The sequence below is a fragment of the Pseudoliparis swirei genome, unplaced genomic scaffold, assembly GCF_029220125.1.
Source record: "Pseudoliparis swirei isolate HS2019 ecotype Mariana Trench unplaced genomic scaffold, NWPU_hadal_v1 hadal_26, whole genome shotgun sequence".
In the NCBI taxonomy this organism is placed as follows: domain Eukaryota; kingdom Metazoa; phylum Chordata; class Actinopteri; order Perciformes; family Liparidae; genus Pseudoliparis; species Pseudoliparis swirei.
This window is the reverse complement of record NW_026613262.1, coordinates 805,696-824,897: the sequence shown is the minus strand read 5'-3', so window position 1 is coordinate 824,897 and position 19,202 is coordinate 805,696. Positions and strand designations below refer to the sequence as shown.

Here is a 19,202-nt window from a genome sequence, read left to right as displayed (position 1 = left end):
AGATGGAGAGTGCAGCCGCTGAGGTCATGCAAGGACATGCACTACCGTTCAAAAGTTTGGGGTCACTTAGAAATGTCTTTACTTTTCAAAGTAAAGCACTGTTTTTTCAATAAAGATAACATTAATCAAAAATACCCTCTCTACATTGTTAATGTGGTAAATGACTATTCTAGGTGGAAACGTCTGGTTTCTAATGAAATATCTCCAGAGGTGTATAGAGGCCCATTTCCATCAACTATCACTCCAGTGTTCTAATGGTACATTGTGTTTGCTAATCGCCTTAGAAGACTAATGTCTGATTAGAAAACCCTTGTGCAATTATGTTAGCACAGCTGAAAACAGTTATGCTGGTGATATAAGCTATACAACTGGCCTTCCTTTGAGCTTGAAGTTTGAAGAACAAAATTAATACTTCAAATATTAATCATTATTTCTAACCTTGTCAATGTCTTGACTATATTTTCTATTCAATTTTCAATTCATTTGATAAATAAAAGTGAGTTTTCATGGAAGACATGAAATTGTCTGGATGACCCCAAACTTTTGAACGGTAGTGTAAGTCCTGAAGAAAAGCTGGAAGGGATAGAAATATTGACAAGACAACCCTCAAAAGATTTATAAAGAAAAATAGAAAGGGGAAGTAAAATCAGTATCCTGGGGCGCAGTAGCTGAGGCAAAGAGAATATTTACAGATGAGATGAGGAGGAGCAAACACTTGAAACAACTAGCTGACCAGTTCCATGGCCTTGCTCCAGTTGATTGCCGTGAACTGGCATATGAGTTCTAATCTAACTGGTTCTATCTGTCATTTGATTGTTAATTAAAACATTTTGCATCATATTTTGTTGTATAGGATTTTGTTCGGAGTTACTTTCAAGTGTTTAAATAAATGTGCTTAATTGATCTTAATCTCCATGATTCTATGACTAGTCCGATATTAGTTTTGGAATGTGTAGTTGTCAATCTAGCTGTCAGGATTGTAACTATTCCAACATGTGTTGTGATGGTAGTTTTAAAATGGAAAAAGTAAGTGGATCACTTTACCCCCTTGACTTCTCAGGACAAGACCACTTTTTTTTAAACAATCATATTTTCACTGCCCTTTGTCCAAAAGACATTCTGATAACGTACATTGCTAGGTAACATCCTGAATTAATGGGAAATGTGTACGTTTTACTGATATATAATTAAAGCTCGCCTAGAGGGGAGCAAATGTAAAAAGTGTATCACATTACCCCGCTCTCCCCTACATTTCTCTGATAATACTTGGAGCTTGGAATGGTGGATTTTAGACTCGAGTAAAGGATCTGACCGTCTCCCATCACATGGAATATTCAATATAACTTCTTAGTTTTCATATTTTAAGACAACATGTTGTGTTTCCTGTAGGAATTCAGTCATGTTCAACAACGAGACGATGGCAGACGTTCACTTTGTGGTCGGGCCGCCCGGCGGCACGGAGCGGGTCCCGGGGCACAAGGTGAGACCCTCGAGAAGAAGAAGAGAATCATGTCTATTTACGTTTGACTGGAACCGCTGAACACTGGACAACATCCCAACTTTAGACGGTTACAACCTGATGAACTCGTCACCTTTGATAATCCCGCCCTGTGTGTGAGTCCGAGGTGATCTGGTGTCGTTGCTCTGCTCCGTCAGTACGTCCTGGCCGTCGGCAGCTCCGCTGAGCCTCTGGAGACGGTTTGATGGGAGCGTGAAGAAGTCTGGAAGCTCCCGTTCCTTCACGCCTCTGTTGTTGTTTGTTTACAGCGGTTGTCGAGGTCGGGTCAACACGGCGGTGATTGGATGAGACGCCCGGGCAGGACGCTCCGTGTCTCGGCTAAAGCCGTGTGTCAGATACCCGAGAACTCAAAGTGAAAATGTCATATTGGAACAAAGCATTCCTGACCGAAGACGCCCAGAGAAGGAAGGGAGAGTCACGTGTAACTGCACATTTATTCATGGTGTGATGGTACATTATGATCATAATCCCACAAAGACACACACACACACACACACACACCAATCTCTGCATTGCTTTGTGCTGATTGGCTGACCTCGTGTGAGGAGGCGGGGTCTGAATCTGTCACTGTCTGTCCTTTTGTCACGCTCAATGTTCCTCATGATTAATCTGTTTACTTTGTTGATATTATTATTATTATTAATCCCAGAGGTCAGAGCGTGTTCAAACGGTTCGTACGGGAGTTGAAGAAGACGAGTCTCTTCCTCACTTTCCTGCTTGACCCCGACGACGTTTAAAAAACACTTCTCGATGTTTTCCGATGCGCGGCGCGGGGCAGGTTGTTCTGGCTCCGTCAGTTTTACGTTAAAAACGTTTAAATGTCGCTCATCTGACTTTTTCTCTCACGACGATCCGACTTTGAAAACGTTCCCGAGACGTCAACTTTAAAAAAACAGACGCAAAACGAAGCACCTGCTTCTGTTTTCACCTGTGCAGGTGTTTACTGTTGTTGTTGTTGTTCCTCCGTGACACTCGGAGCATCACCGTAAAGACCCCGTGGGGCGACGTCTACCTGAGCAGACGACAACGCGCCGCCATGTTGAGAGCGCGGAGGCAACGGACGAGCTCTGAATTCCGGATTATAAAACGAATAAATAACCTTTTTTAAAATATATTTGTAACACGAGAGCTTAATCCCACTCCCGACTTCTTCCGTTTTCATAACTCTACACTTTATTATTTTTATTTTTTAATGTGTATTTAAAGAATGGTCAAGGATTCCTGTGCTTTTATTGTGAAAGACGTGACCTGGTGCTTGTACCACATCCTTGTTCTTGTCTCCTCCATGTTGCAGACGTGTAAATAGTTCTGTGATCTCTTCTTCTTCTCTTTCAAAGTGGAGGGGAAGAATTAAATAAACAGTTTTTATATGATTCTATATTGAAGAAGCATATTTTTGGATGTCTCTGTTTCCTGATCCAGGATTGAGTCGGTGATTATTGAGGATGACGTTTGGAAATTAAAGGTTGAGTTTTATACAGTATTTATAATACTATTTAATAATAATAATTGTTTGATATTCATATTAATCAGAAAATCAAATGTACCGATAAAAAAGCATACATTATGTACATTTTATTAATAAGCACGATGTATTCATCCAGATTTAAAATTCCATTAACCCACACAGGGTTGAGTCTAAATAGCTTCCCTTGAGGGACGTGAGAGAAGTGATTAGTTTACTCCAACAGGAGAGATGATCAGAGGAGCAGAGTTTATACCATCATAATTAAGACCAGGATCGAAGAATGGGAGGAGTTTCTCCTTGAAGGAGCAGCCAGTAAAGGAGTAGATGAGAGCTGCAGCTTCTACGTCATAGAAGGAGACCAGACCCTCCTCATAGTCCACAAACACCCCCACCTTCTGAGGGACAGACCTCAGGGGGAGAACAACTGGAGGGTCATCAAGAGCTTTATACTCATTTCCATTTGACAACCATAAAGTCCAGTAACCGTTCTGAGGACTCGGTGTGATGAGTCCCTTCCTGTTGGCCGACTCTCTGGCCACTCCTAAAATCCATTCAGTCTTTTGTTTAACTTGAACCTCATAATAAAGTTTTTCTGAAGAGAACTTCTGTGTTCCTAAAACACAGGGACAAGAAGAGAACCTCTGTGGATTGTCGGGGAGACGTGGCTGCTGTACCCGAGCATGTTTCACTTGTTTCCCGTCATCAGACAGGATGAGGTCATGATGAGCTGTTTCAGGATCAAGAGTCACGTCCACTGCAAACTTCTGGAGCCTCTTCATCTCAACTTCAGCAACCAGCGTCTTCATCATGTTACTGAGCGTCTCCTCCAGCTGAGACACAGCTCTCCTCACAGTCCCCTCATGTGATGCTGGAGGAACACTGACCTGAGACCAGTCCTTGGTGGGTGGTGGATGGTGGATGTTGAGGGACTGGACACTCTGGAGGAGGTGGAGGTGGTCTTCAGAGACGGAGAGCTTCTCCACCTCAGTGCTCCTCTTCATCAGATCAGAGATCTCCTGTTCCATCTCTCTGATGGCGTCTTCAGCCTGTTTCTTGGTGCTTCTCTGCTTCTCTTCTATCGTAGTGATGAGCTCGTTCAGTTTTCTCCACAGACTCCTTCAGACCAGTGAAGACCTGAACACCTTCTGCTTTCTCTCGGTCTGCATCTTCCTCACTGAGCTTCACGTTGTGTTGGACCTCCTGAATCTTCAGTCTCTTCTGGATCATCTCCTGAGTTTCAGCCTCTGTCTTCTGCAGCTCCACCTTCTTTCCTTCACATTCTTGTTTCAGAGGAACAACATTGTGCATCTTGTGGTCCAACACAGTGCAGAGCATGCAGACACACGTCTGGTCGGTCCTACAGAACAGCTCCAGAGGTTTATCGTGCTTCAGACACATCCTGTCTTCCAGGTTCTCCACAGGGTCCATCAGCTGATGTCTCTTCAGGCGTGAAGCTGTCAGGTGAGGCTCCAGGTGAGTCTCACAGTAGGAGGCCAGACACACCAGGCAGGACTTCAGGGCCTTCAGTTTGGTTCCAGTGCAGACGTCACAGGGAACTTCTCCTGGTCTGGACTCTTGTTGCTCTGAGCTGCTGCTGCTGGCTTTCTGCTGAGTCGACTGTCTGAACTGAGAAACCATCTCAGACATGAAGGTGTTGACGAGCAGCTCAGGTCTTGAGAAGAAAACCTTTTTACACAGTGGACACATGTTCCAGTTGTTGGTATTCCAGTAATCATTGATGCACTTTTTGCAGAAGTTGTGTCCACATGGTGTTGTGACTGGATCAGTGAACACATCCAGACAGACGGAGCACAGGAACTGGTCTTCAGACAGCAGAAGGTTTGCAGAAGCCATCTACACACATTGAGGAAGAAAAGAAGAACATTCTATTCAAAATAGAATTCAATTATTTGTTGAAATAAATAATTTCTGTTTCAAGGCGGGCTCTCAACAGAGACTGCCCTCCTCGTTGTCTCTGAGCAGCCTTCACACTGCTAGAGCAGCTTCTCTCTCCTCTGTCCTTATCCTTCTAGACCTTTCTGATGCATTTGACACAGTGGACCACCAGATCCTCATGTCCTCCCTTCAGGACCTGGTATCTCAGGTTCTGCTCTCTCCCTCTTCTCATCCTACCTCAACGACCGCACTCACCAGGTAACCTGGAGAGGAGTCTGAACCTTGTCCTCTCACTAGTGGGGTACCTCAGGGCTCCGTCCTGGATCCCCTCCTCTTCTCTATGAACACCAACTCTCTAGGCCAGTGGTCGCCAACCCGTCGATCGGTCGATCTCGGAGACGTTGCCTGTCGATCCCCAAAATAAAATGAAATAAATTCAGAAACACATTGTTCCTTGTTTTGAACATTTTCTGAGGTGTCTTCTGAAACATTTCATTCTGACTGGAAGATTGGCGTCAGAAACATCTCCGCCTGATTCATGACGCCTGAAAGCGGGTTCTCTGACAGCCGTGTTGTCAGCTGTGCTCGTTAGAGGGCGTACCACTACAGGTGTGGGCGCAGGGAAATGCAGAAAGACCTTTATTGATAACTCACATATTACTAGGGCTGTGAGACGATTCAAATTTTTAATCAGGTTAATCACAGGGTTTCTGTGGATTAATCATGATTAATCACATATTACCGATATTCGGTATATTTTGTGAGAACAGAGATTCATGACAAAAACGGATATATACATTTATACATTCTTCTATACAATGGTGCTGCAACTCAGCAGTTATTTAGCAGTTTTCTTCCATATGGAACATTAATACATCTTCATCCTAAACAGAATGTTTAACCCTCCTGTTACCTTCCGGGTCAATTTGACCACATTCAATGTTTAATGTCGGTGTTCTTTGGGGTCAATTTGACCCCAGGCTCCTTTTCACTGTGTCAAATATATCAGAAATATCAACTTTTTATATATTTAATGGGCTATTTAGGGTAGTCAACAAACAAACATAAAGTACCTCACACTTAAACTTGGGAAATATTAATTCTAATAATTTTCTGGGTTTTAATTGCTGGGGTCAAATTGAGGGTAAAATATGTTAGTACATGTAAAGGTAACAGGAGGTTAAACAGAACATTTTTCTCTTGTTTGTCAACCATTAACTCCACCATGATACAATCTAAAGGCCTCTAGTCTTCCTCTAGCAGCTGCTGAGACAAACTGACTGTGTGGAGTTTTCTTCATGAACTGGGCCGTGATGAAAGGGACGGGGGGACACCGCTGCAAAGCTGAAACCTCACCCGGACAGGTGGACAGATTGACAAGTGACTTTTGTTTTGCTTTGTCCAGATCGCACGGAGGCTCTGTATGGCAGGCGAGTCGCGAATCGATAAGTGTAGCATGCGCGAAGAGACAGAAATGACATGCTGCTGTGGAGATACGATCAACAGCAGGCGTTGGTTTAATAAAAGAACAAAAGGCGTGCTCTAGAGAACATGTCAGGGCGGGCCAATCTTTTTAATGTCATCGATCTACAGGCACTCGCGCGCGATTGGCAGGTCGCGATCGACTGGCAGGTCGCGATCGGCGACGGTTGAGACCCCTGAATCTACAGGAAGTTAAAGTCGAAACAAGGTTGTTGGCGGGGAGGTGCAAGTCACTTTGGCGGAGATCGGAGTCGTGTTAACGCGACACGTGAGACAGAATGACACGCTGCTGGTTCGAGACGACCAACAACAAACGGATTGGAAGCTCATTCTGCGCATGCGTTAAATGCGTTAAAAAAAATAACTAGTTAAACCTGTAATTTAATTAACTGAGTTAATGCGTTTTTCACAGCACTAATATTACACAACCTCAAAGTACACCCACATAAAACTAAGTCATCAATAAATACATGTTGAAATGCCTTTGTACCTTCGTACATGTTTACGTTCTGGCATTAACGGGAGGTTCGCCTCACTCTTGCGACAGCCGAATTCTTGGCGACTTGCCAGGTCTTACCTCCGTGAGTTGGGCTTTTCTGCTTTTGCCCATCACAACAAAGCTCAACATTGAGCTTTTTTTTCCTTGTCTGATGGAGCAATCTGGTTTACTTGAAAGTGATTGCAATTGCATTTATTCTATTATTTGAAAAAGCATAGATGCATAGATGCAGAGTTCAGTCACAGCCATCACACTGACTGGAGTCACATGACTTGATGGCATTATGATGAGAGCTGAACTTACATGAGTTGCACTGACTGATCATGTTGTCAGTGTTGTGTTGTAATGTAAATAAATACAACATTTATATTGGTAGTTCATCCAGCTGCTCATTGCAAATGTGTTTTTTCTTGTTCATATATTGTGCGGTTAACAAATATCTTACTTGTTATATTACACTTAAATTCTGTGTTTCCTGGTCACATCAATTTGAACGCTGGACCAAAATGACAATTAGGCCAAATAAAAAGTCATGAGTCCAGTCTGGACCGTCGTTTTCTCTCAACGCCTCAATAGGTAGATCTTGCCGGTCATGAAGGCGGAGGTCAGGGATCTTGGGCTCAAAAAGGTTGGTGACCACTGCTCTAGGCTGTGTCATTTGCTCACCCTTCCCAAACATTGGTACTTGCGTAGCGAGCTGCAAACAGATCGGGTCTACGTCCAGGACTTGGTCAAACCTTACACCCCACCCCGTTCACTCCACTCAGCATCTACCAATCGGCTTGTTCCTCCGAGCTAAACACTCAACAAAGTCACGACTGTTTTGCTGTCGGCTCCTCATTGGTGAAACAAGCTCCCAAGATGACATCAGGACAGAGTTGTCTCTAAATCTCCCCAATCGTCTACCGCAGAACACTTCTTTTCCGACTATATCTTCATTAAAAAAAGGATAGCATGTTAGTACTTATTGTAAGTCGCTGGATAAAAGTGTCAGCTAAATTAAATGTAAGGTAAAAGCTTTTAACTTTGACATAAAACCAAGATCAAAGTCGTGCCGACACTCAACCTCGCTCCTCTTGCAAAGCAGCACAGAATAGTCCAAAGTGAGTTAAAGACAGCTCTGACAACAAGCTCTGCTTACTGATGACTAACGCATCCACATTTCCTCCAGCTGCTTCCGCAATAAAAGCCTTAAACTATTGTTGTGAAACTACTAGAGGAAATGAAGTGATCAATGAAGTAACAAAAGCAGGAAAGTCAGAGTGAGACTAAACTAAAACCACAGATTCAGTTACTAGTTACTAAAATCATCCTGAGACAGTTTCAGATGGACTTGTAAGAACTGTAAAAATAATATTTATTTTAAAAAGTCTTGTTTTGCTTGTAAACATCTTTTATTATGAAAGTCACAGAATACAATTTATTTGTCATGAAACAACTTCTGTCAACCAGGCTTTACTTTTCTGGATCTTTCTTCTGGACGTGGAAATAAATGTCTTAGATTTAACAAAGATTTGAATTGATATTGTACATATGTGTCATGATGCAGAGTTTAAGAGATTAATGTGTTTATATATAACGGGATACATTTAATAATGACATGTAAATCAATCACCACAGTAAACAGTAAGATGTCAAGTTCAACTGCATGATATGAAGACAAGATATGTACATTTATTCTCTTCAATGAAGAAAATCATTACAATAACCAAAGAGAGTGATTAGTTTACTCCAACAGGAGAGATGATCAGAGGAGCAGAGTTTATACCATCATAATTAAGACCAGGACTGAAGTATGGGAGGAGTTTCTCCTTGAAGGAGCAGCCAGTAAAGGAGCAGATGAGAGCTGCAGCTTCTACGTCATAGAAGGAGACCAGACCCTCCTCATAGTCCACAAACACCCCCACCTTCTGAGGCCCAGACTTCAGGGAGAGAAGAACTGGAGGACCAGCAAGAGCTTTATACTCGTTTCCGCTTGTTAACCATATAGTCCAGATACCATCTTCAGGACTCCATGTGATCTCTTCTTTCCTGTTGATCGACTCTCTGGTCACTCCTAAAGTCCATTCAGTTTTTCCTTTAACTTGAACCTCAAAGTAAAATCTGCCTGAAGAGAAACTTTGCTTTGCTAAGACACAAATACAAGTAGAACCTCTGGGTTGTTTGGGAGATTCTTCACATCAGTATCATTCACTTGTTTCCTGTCATCAGACAGGATGAGTTGATGATGAGCTGTTTCAGGATCAAGAGTCAAGTCCACTGCAAACTTCTGGACCCTCTTCATCTCAACTTCAACCAGCGTCTTCATCATGTTCCTGAGCGTCTCCTCCAGCTGAGACACAGCTCTCCTCACAGTCCCCTCATGTGATGCTGGAGGAACACTGACCTGAGACCAGTCCTTGGTGGGTGGTGGATGGTGGATGTTGAGGGACTGGACACTCTGGAGGACGTGGAGGTGGTCTTCAGAGAGGGAGAGCTTCTCCACCTCAGTGCTCCTCTTCATCAGATCAGAGATCTCCTGTTCCATCTCTCTGATGGCGTCTTCAGCCTGTTTCTTGGTGCTTCTCTGCTTCTCTTCTATCGTAGTGATGAGCTCCTTCAGTTTCCTCTCCACAGACTCCTTCAGACCAGTGAAGACCTGAACACCTTCTGCTTTCTCTCGGTCTGCATCTTCCTCACTGAGCTTCACGTTGTGTTGGACCTCCTGAATCTTCAGTCGTCTCTTCTGGATCATCTCCTGAGTTTCAGCCTCTGTCTTCTGCAGCTCCACCTTCTTTCCTTCACATTCTTGTTTCAGAGGAACAACATTGTGCATCTTGTGGTCCAACACAGTGCAGAGCATGCAGACACACGTCTGGTCGGTCCTACAGAACAGCTCCAGAGGTTTATCGTGCTTCAGACACATCCTGTCTTCCAGGTTCTCCACAGGGTCCATCAGCTGATGTCTCTTCAGGCGTGAAGCTGTCAGGTGAGGCTCCAGGTGAGTCTCACAGTAGGAGACCAGACACACCAGGCAGGACTTCAGGGCCTTCAGTTTGGTTCCAGTGCAGACGTCACAGGGAACTTCTCCTGGTCTGGACTCTTGTTGCTTTGAGCTGCTGCTTCTTCTGGCTTTTTGTTCAGCAAACTGTCTGAACTGAGAAACCATCCCAGAGAACAAAGTGTTGACGAGCAGCTCAGGTCTTGAGAAGAAAACCTTTGTACACATCGGACACATGTTCTGGTTGTTGGTATTCCAGTAATCATTGATGCAGTTTTTGCAGAAGTTGTGTCCACATGGTGTTGTGACTGGATCAGTGAACACATCCAGACAGACGGAGCACAGGAACTGATCTTCAGACGGCAGAAAGTTTGCAGAAGCCATATCTACACACATTGAGGAAGAAAAGAACATTATATTAAAAATAGTTTCATTATTTGTTGAAAAGGGGAAAAAAACGGTGTAATTATTTGTATGTCTTTTAATTAAGAAACAAGATCAAAGTCGTGCCGACAGACTCAACCTCGCTCCTCTTGCAAAGGAGCACAGAATAAGTCAAAAGTGAGTTAAAGAACAGCAGAAATAATGAAGAAATAATGAGTTGTGCACCTACTTTCGAGATGCCTTTACTGTTTATATTTCAGGAAATGCTGGGACCACTAATGATCCGTGTATTCTATAGAGTGCCATCAAAGGTTGCATAAGGATTACAGCAATCTCATGTTCTTCGCATCTGAATAAAACTAGATTAGGCCAAAAGAATGAATATGTGACTACTCTAAAAATGTTGAAGAATGAATAAGCAAAATACTGTGTGCAGGTTTTTGCGTGTCTACCCGTATATATATAATATATTTTTTGTATGGTTTTTGTCTGAGTATCTTTGTATATGTACAGTGTGTTCATCTTTTCTTTTGCATATATTTCGAAAACCAATAAAAGATTTGAGCACAAAAACAAGAGGCCCAATGCAGCCAATCGGATCAAGCAAGAGGCTCAATGCAGCCAATCGGATCAAGCAAGAGGCCGAAGGCAGCCAATCGGATCAAGCAGGAGGCGGGCTCTCCTTCCTGTTTTCTTGTGGTATGAACGGCGGGAAATTCAAAAGTAAAAGGCAATCCCCGACGAGACACTCATATTAGCGGTATAACCGCCGCTTTTATGGGGCGTTCTCCTCCTCTTCATCCCACAACACAGCAAGAGCGCGACGGCTGCTTGACTCCATTTTGTAAATGAAGTTGTATCGCATAGAGCGCGCGCACTCCACAGGCACGTTTTTACCACGGCGCGTTTGAAGCGGCTGGTGTGATCGAGCCCTAAAGCTAAGGTGTTGCGTTAATCCTGGTGGTTACAGGTGTAAATATAATCAGATGTACTCACCAGTGTTTGTAAGAGACTCTGATGAAGTCACTTTGAATTGAGAGAAAAGCAGAGACTCGTCTCCGCTGCAGTGTTTCTGCCGGACCAACGTGTGGTTTCCGGGGTGTGACGCAGCAGCTCTCCTCCTCAGGGTGGCTCCGCCTCTTACCTGCAGCTCTGTGGGTGTAAACCTCACCTTCACCTCCCTGAGACTCACACAGTCGTCTGGCCTTTTGCCTCCTTTGTTTTAAATCCGGTGAGATATAATTAGATTTTTTTACCAGTTATTACAAATCACGATACACATCATAAATACATAAAAGTGACTCAGATTAACTACTTGGAACATTTGAACCTTCCACAAATAAATGAGAAACCACAACAACAACAACAACAACAGGCTTTTCATAAGCCAATTACATTCACAGAGAGACAGGAAGCTATCGATGACATCCCATAGTGAAGCAGATGGCTTTCCTCCAGAAATATATTCAGACTGTAAAGATATTTGTATTCCTCTCTGAAGTAAAATGTACAGATACTCCTCGTTGAATCAAAAACTACCTGAATCAACACAGCAGCTGCTATTACCTTCATACCAAAGCCAGGTACAAACCCAGAGGAGCCGTCCTCATCCAGACCAATTAGTTTACAATGTGTAGAAAACTAAAGGGAGTGGGGATACTCACGAGCCCCGGCTGACATGGACTGCATTACTCAGGCCTTGTGGTCAACAACTCCTTTATTTGAGTTCTTTACAATCATGTTTACAGGTTTCTTTGGTTCATAAGTCATCTCAACAATATTCACAAAACAAATTAAAGTGACGACATATTTATTTATTCTCTTTATTAACGTGAATCACACAATAAAACATCCTGTATTCTGTAAACATTATATAAATGTAGTAGGCCTCAATCTTAATGAAGCTCCATGACAACAAAACTATTAATCAATGTTTCCTGTGTGAACATCAGACAGACCAAATTTAGCTGATTTACTCAAAGTCAAACTTCAGCTTCATGTATTTGGTGTCTTTAACGTCAAGTTCAACTGCATCATATTCACACAACATATGTACATTTATTCTCTTCAATGAATAAAATTAGAGATGCACCGATCAGGTTTTTTGTGCCGATCACCGATCACTGAAATCAGTATCTGCCGATCCGATAATACCGATCACCGATCACGGTGTCGATTGAAGCATTCTATTTATTGTGTAGCATTATTGCCTAGGACTATGAGGAAATACATATATAAAGCACCTCAAACATGAAAGAAATTACAGATTTCTTTAAACATTTAGGACTTTTACTTTGAAAAATGTCCTAATTGATCCATTACAATTGTTTGATTGCTATTGTAGGGGATTTCAGATATGTATGGAACACATCTGCATTATTCATTTCCTGGAACTCTTGGGGAAATCTATATACAGGACTTTTTTTAACATGCAAAAGTCTGACTTATTTTTATAAACTCTTCCTTGGTACAGTAAAAATGTTTTAATGTGAGCATAATTTAAGCTAAATCTCAGAAACGATCTATAAAGATACAACAACAGTTCATTGTTTACTTTGATATGCTAGTGCAGTGGTTCTCAACCTTTTTTCAGTGATGTACCCTCTGTGAAATACTTTTCAGCCAAGTACCCCCTAACCAGCGCAAATAATCTTTGGTAAAAAAAAAGTAGTAATACACAGCACTGTGCCATCAGTGTCGGATTTATTAAACTGTCAACAATGAACATTGCATTAAACTGAATGCTTTAGCATTTACATTTTAATGAGAAACTTGTGCTTGTGCTTCACTGAGGATCTTTGTCAGTCTTGGTGGCAGGGAGGCCACTGCTGTGATGAAGCTCTTCTCCAGGCACAGTCTGTTTCTTTGCTTTGTTTTGATCACAGTCATTGCAGAGAAGGAGGCCTCACATAAATATGTGGAGGCAAAGGGCAGTAGCTGCTCCAAAGCTTTCTGTCCCAGGTCAGGGTGCTCCTGCTTCACACACACCCAAAACTGTGTGAGTGTGGATGTGGCAAACTTCATCTGGGCCATGGTCAGATGACACTTCCAGGAGTTTTTCCTGATAAGTGACAGGTAGCTTCTGTTTGCTTCAGACAAGAGAAATGGGTTTCTCACCCAATCCAGCTGTACAGATTTATCCTCCAGGTCAGGAAAGTAGGAATGAAAATCTTTAATCACGTTGGTCAAATGTCCCACAATGACCGACTTGACTGGAGCTCTGTCCACATCCTCACGAGAGAAAAGCATCCACCTGGGAAAGCAGGTGAAATCTCCCTCTGCAGAGGACCTTCTCCACAGCTCTGCTTTCTTCAGGAAGCCACCCACCTTGTCATACATGTTTAACATGCTGGTCTCCTTGCCCTGCAGAGACACATTCAGTTCGTTCAGTTTGCTGAATATATCTGCCAGATAGCACAGCTTTGCAAGCCAGTCTGTGTCCTGGAACAAGGTGGCATGGGGAGACCTGTGCTCGATCAGAAAGGTGTGTACTTCAGATCCTAATTCCAACAGCCGGTTGAGTATTCTCCCTCGAGAGAGCCAGCGTACTTCTGTGTGCAGCAGCAGTGTTGTGTGTTCAGCTCCCATGTTTTCAGAGGCGGCGAAACAGGCGTGCATTGCATAGCCTTGACTTTATGAAGTTGATCACTTTGACGCTGTCGTTCAAAACGTCATGTAACACAGGGCTCATTTTCTTGCACGCCAACGCTTCCCTGTGTATGACACAGTGAGTCCACTTCATGTCGGGGTTTTCTTTTTTAATGCGCTATGAGTCCTCTCGCGCTGCCCGTCATTGAGGCCGCTGCGTCCGTGCAGATGCTGCGGCAGGATTTCCAGCTCATGCCGTTTTCACAGAAGAAGCTGTTAACAACATCAAAAATGTCCTCTCCTGTTGTTCTTCCCTCCAACGTTTTGCAGAATAGAATGTGCTCATAAATGTCGTCAGTATCGATGTATCTTACAAAAGCAACAAGTTGTGCATTTCCACTGACATCTGTAGATTCATCCAGCTGGAGTGAAAAAGAGTCGCTAATTTTCCCCACAACTTGCTCGATGTCTGTTCCCATTTTGTCTATTCTGCGGCAGACAGAGTCATTTGACAAAGGCACAGTCTTTAACTTCTCCGCTGCGTTTGTGTCCAGCATGTCTCAGCCAGCACAACAGCGGCAGGAAGGAGCAGGTCTTCGGCGATGGTGTGTGGTTTCTTGGCTTTAGCTATGAGCAAAGACACCGCATAAGATGCCTCCAGGGCTTTGGCTGATGTCGTGGAGGCTTTACGCATTGTTTCTTGAGATGACCGGAATTCAGAGAGTTTCCTCTTGAAAAATGCAGGTGGCTTACCAGCGTAATTTGCATGTTTTGTCTTGAGATGGCGCTCAAGATGGGCTGGCTTCATGCTACTGTTGGCTCACCTCTCCCCACAGAAGAAACACAACGGCTTGGGTGGGTTGCAACTCGTGGACGTAAATCCCATTAAAACATAGTCGTCGGAAAACTGACAGGATTTTGCCGGCTCTGGTTTGGCCTTCTTTGGCACTTGTCCCTCCGTGTTTTCAGCAGCATTGCTGCTCCGCTTCAACCACGACTTCATTATTTGAGTTTAAATGCCGGCAGTGATAGACGGGTCATGACCGTTAGCGTGTGCCACGTTGGGTCAAACCATCCTGATATGGGGGAGACTGGGTTTTTAGGATAATTTAATTAAATTGCCTACTTAATATACAATTCAGTTTATGAACTTACACTTGTGTTTTATTGAATATGTATTCGTGCTGTGAAAAATAATGCGTTCTGATTAAATTACAGGATTAATTAGTTAATTTTTTTAGCGCATTTAACGCATGCGCAGAATGAGCTTCCAATACGTCTGTTGTTGGTCGTCTCTACAGCAGCATGTCATCTCTGTCTCTACGTGTCGCGTTAACACAACTCCGATCTCCGACTCCCCCCCCCCCCCCGTCAACAACTCTTCTCGCCAGCGCGCGCATCGCTCAGCCGCGCACACTTTTGAATGGATGCTAATTTTAAATAGATTTTTAAAAAATCTCACGTACCCCCAGAGGTACGCGGACCCCCATTTGAGAACCACTGCGCTAGTGTATGATTTGTCGACATCTTATTTTGAAAAACGGATGTTTCACGTGGTTCTTTCCGCTAACTTTGCAAAACCGGATGTTGTTACATAAATCCTTCCGCTAACTTTATCAAAAGCCTCGCGCTCAGGATCGAATGTGTTTACCGTGAGCATCAGTCTCTAGGGGCAGACATGTGAGAGTCGGCTGAGTCGACCCAGAGATTCAACTCGGGGGACGGGGACGCCGCTCGGTGGTGAGGATCCCCTCTGACCTCTCACTCTGCGGCCCTTTTGACACAGTGGACACATGTTCTGGTTGTTGGTATTCCAGTAATGATTGATGCACTTTTTGCAGAAGTTGTGTCCACATGGTGTTGTGACTGGATCAGTGAACACATCCAGACAGACGGAGCACAGGAACTGATCTTCAGACAGCAGAAGGTTTGCAGAAGCCATCTCTACACACATTGAGGAAGAAAAGAAGAACATTTGATTAAAAATAGAATTCAATTATTTGTAGAAAAGGAAAAATAATTTCTGGTTTCAAGGCGGGCCTCTCAACAGAGACTGCCCTCCTCGTTGTCTCTGAGCAGCTTCACACTGCTAGAGCAGCCTCTCTCTCCTCTGTCCTTATCCTTCTAGACCTTTCTGCTGCATTTGACACAGTGGACCACCAGATCCTCATGTCCTCCCTTCAGGACCTGGTATCTCAGGTTCTGCTCTCTCCCTCTTCTCATCCTACCTCAACGACCGCACTCACCAGGTAACCTGGAGAGGAGTTGTGTCTGAACCTTGTCCTCTCACTAGTGGGGTACCTCAGGGCTCCGTCCTGGATCCCCTCCTCTTCTCTTTTTACACCAACTCTCTCAGCTCTGGCGTTTCCTACCATAGCTATGCTGATGACACCAACTGTGGGCGTCTCTCAGTGGAGATCCAGACACCACCTGAAAATGATCCCTGACGAGACTGAACTACTTCTCCTTCCAGGTAAAGACTCTCCCACCCACAGCCTGACTATTACGCGTCTTCATCACACCTGAGACTGAGGAGGACTTCATCAAGGGGAGGACACGTCAACACGAGACCTTCTGTCCCCAGGAGACCAGAAACACGCCATCACTACGGTGAGTGAGAACCAGTGGCGGTGCGTCCATAGAGGGCGCTAGGGCGCCCCTCTTACAATTTTGAGATGAAAAAAAAAAAGAAGAAAAGAATATAATATATACTGTCAAAAAACATTATATACCAAATCATTTAAATAGTAAATATACCGTGTTGACGCGCTAAATGTGTGTGGGAGACAGTCAGCCTGTCAACAACCACTTCATTTAAATGTGACATAAATAATATATCGCCACTCATTATCCCGGAGAGAAGCCCCGCCCCATTTTCGGTGCACCGGCCAAATGTGTGTGTGCGGCAGCGAGCAAACATTTCACGGTCGTTTCGGCAAGGACGGCTTCTCATTGGCGGATGAAACGTGAATCTTGGGGCGCAAAAATGTGCGCCCTGGCCAATCACATCGTTTCTTACTTCACGTGACTGGACTATTCGGCCAATCAGAGACCGGTATCATTCCCTCAGCCCAGAAAGCAGTGTTGCCAGGTCCGCTGTTTTCCTGCGGAATTGGGCTACTTTTGAAGTGTTGCAGCGGGTTGAATTTTTTGTCCGCTGGTTCGGGTAGACCTATTTTGCATGCAAATTACATGAATATCTTTAAATAAAAATTCATATTTTAAATGAAATAATTTATTTAGACCCAAATCCTACCAAACTGACTCCAGATCAGCACGTACACACATGGACATGGGACACGCCCACATACACACACTTTAAAAGCAGTGTATATGGTTTGGCACGGGCATATTTTGAGTTCTGATATTGGGCTGGTTTTATTGGCCATTGAGCTGGTTTTGTCACACAGACCTGGCAACCCTGCCAGAAAGCTCCACAGAGCTGCTGTGCGAGCAGGTAGCTAACGGAGCTGTTAGCTGGAGGCTCAGTGAGTAATGCGCTGTTTAGTTTCTCCTGTCTGTTGTTCCAAAGTCCTGAGACTGAAACTCTCTGGACTACAACGGGGTGAGGGATCTACAGAGCTTCAGACAAGTGTAAAGCACGAATCTTGCCGCAGTTATCTAGCTAACAGCATGAAGCTAACTCGCTAACAGCATGAAGCTAACCCTGTTTGCAGAGCAGAGCAGAGCAGCAGGAGACCGAACTGGCATCGAAAACACAACGAAGAAGTTCTGAAAAACAGACGCATTCCCTCCAGAATAATGGAAACAGGCTGGTTACAGAAATGATGACTTTAACCAGAGTTATTGAGACGTTTGCCAACTTTAAAGAGAGGAGGCTACTTGTCTTTACAGTAGTGGGTCTACGCTGTCACCCAATGTAACATGTGATCTTTCTGACTCTATTCTGCTCTGAACCTCTTTCATGTGAGGGTGAAACTTTTATTTTGCAAACCTCTGAAACCCAACCCAATGTTCCTTAAAGCTGCTCTGAACCTCTCATGCCCAAAGTTACAGTGTGTTGATAGTTGTTATTGGACAGTGTTGAGCACGCTGTGTTCTTGAAATAAAGCTTTGTTTTTTACAATATTCTACTCAAAACCTCTTTTCTTCTCATTGCTGAGTGATATTTAAACCGCGTCGCCCAAATGCGCCCCCCCCCACACAAAAAAAATTCACCAGCCGCCACTGGTGAGAACTAGTAGTAACTATTTCTGACAACATCTCTGACAACAAAGCTCTGCCTACTGATGACTAACACATCACATTTCCTCCAGCTGCTTCACAATAAAAGCCATAAACTCTTATTGTGAAACTACTAGAGGAAATAGAGGAAGTGATCAATGAACAGTAACAAAAGCAGGAAAGTCAGAGAGACTAAACTGAAAACCACAGATTCAGTTATTAGTTACTAAAGTCCTCCTGAGACAGTTTACAGCAGTTAAAGTGAGTTTCTGTGTCGTGGGACTGTGGACAGACAGCCATAGTTATATTGTTAATAATTCATCAGGTATGAAGCGATAAGAGAGGAACTTCCTGCCCGAGTAAAGCTAAAGTGTTGTGTTAATCCTGGTGATCACAGGTGTGAATATGATCAGATGTACTCACCAGTGTTTGGAAGAGACTCTGTTGAGTAGTTGAGAAAAACCTGAAGACGTCACTTTGAATCGTCTCTGAGAGAAAAGCAGAGACTCGTCTCGACTGCAGCAGGGCTCTCAAGTCTCACGCATTGAGCGTGAGACTCACGCAATTCGGTCTTATCTCACGCACTCCCGCCACACATCGAATTCCTCACGCTGAAAAAACCTCTCGGCTATTTAATGCTTGAATGCAGGGGTGATCAATACGTCGATCGATTGGTCCGCTGCAGAGCTCCGACGCCGGTGTTACGGTTCAACCTGAGTCCCTGTTAACTGGCGACCTTCGGTCGAATGCGTCTGTTGTTGTCGTAGTTACGGCAGATGTTGATAATAGCAGGAGAACACGCAGCTGTCCTCGCGAATGCCGGATTGTTTAGTTCTACAATTCAATGAGAAAGCTTCTCGTGTCGTGTCTGGTCTGAACATACCGGAGGAGACGATGGAGAAGAGAAAGCGTCCAGCGACTTGAAGCGTCGCGTGTTGTTTATGGTTGAAACAGGAAGTTAGCAAACTGCCCTTCCTTTGAAATACATTTGGTCAAATAAATAAACACTTAATCAACATACAATTGGGAGTCTGTTTTGTGCAAACATGTATCACGTAGCATAACTCTGTAGTACAAAAACCACAACAACAACAAATATATAAGGATGTTACGGGATTCGAACTCATGTCTTTGGGAGGAAAAAAGTTTAACTGACGGGGATCTTACCACTAGGCCAAGAGCGACACGTTTTACTCTGTTC

General features: G+C 43.8%; 1 protein-coding gene across 3 annotated transcripts in view; it reads left to right on the top strand.

Moving 5' to 3' along the window:
- Positions 1 to 1,299: 1,299 nt before the first annotated feature.
- The window catches only part of LOC130191056 (BTB/POZ domain-containing protein 3-like), a 28,419-nt gene continuing 10,516 nt past the window's right edge, over positions 1,300 to 19,202 (top strand). Inside the window, exons 1-2 of one of the 3 annotated variants that reach the window (XR_008831097.1) lie at positions 1,300 to 1,480; positions 1,768 to 2,897. Coding sequence is in view for 1 of the 3 variants with exons in the window: in XM_056410718.1 (XP_056266693.1) it covers positions 1,400 to 1,480 (81 nt within the window). In the remaining 2 variants the exon portion in view is untranslated. Of the gene's footprint in view, positions 1,481 to 1,656; positions 2,898 to 19,202 lie in introns of those variants that run through there. The other 2 variants (XR_008831096.1, XM_056410718.1) reach the window with 2 other exon arrangements.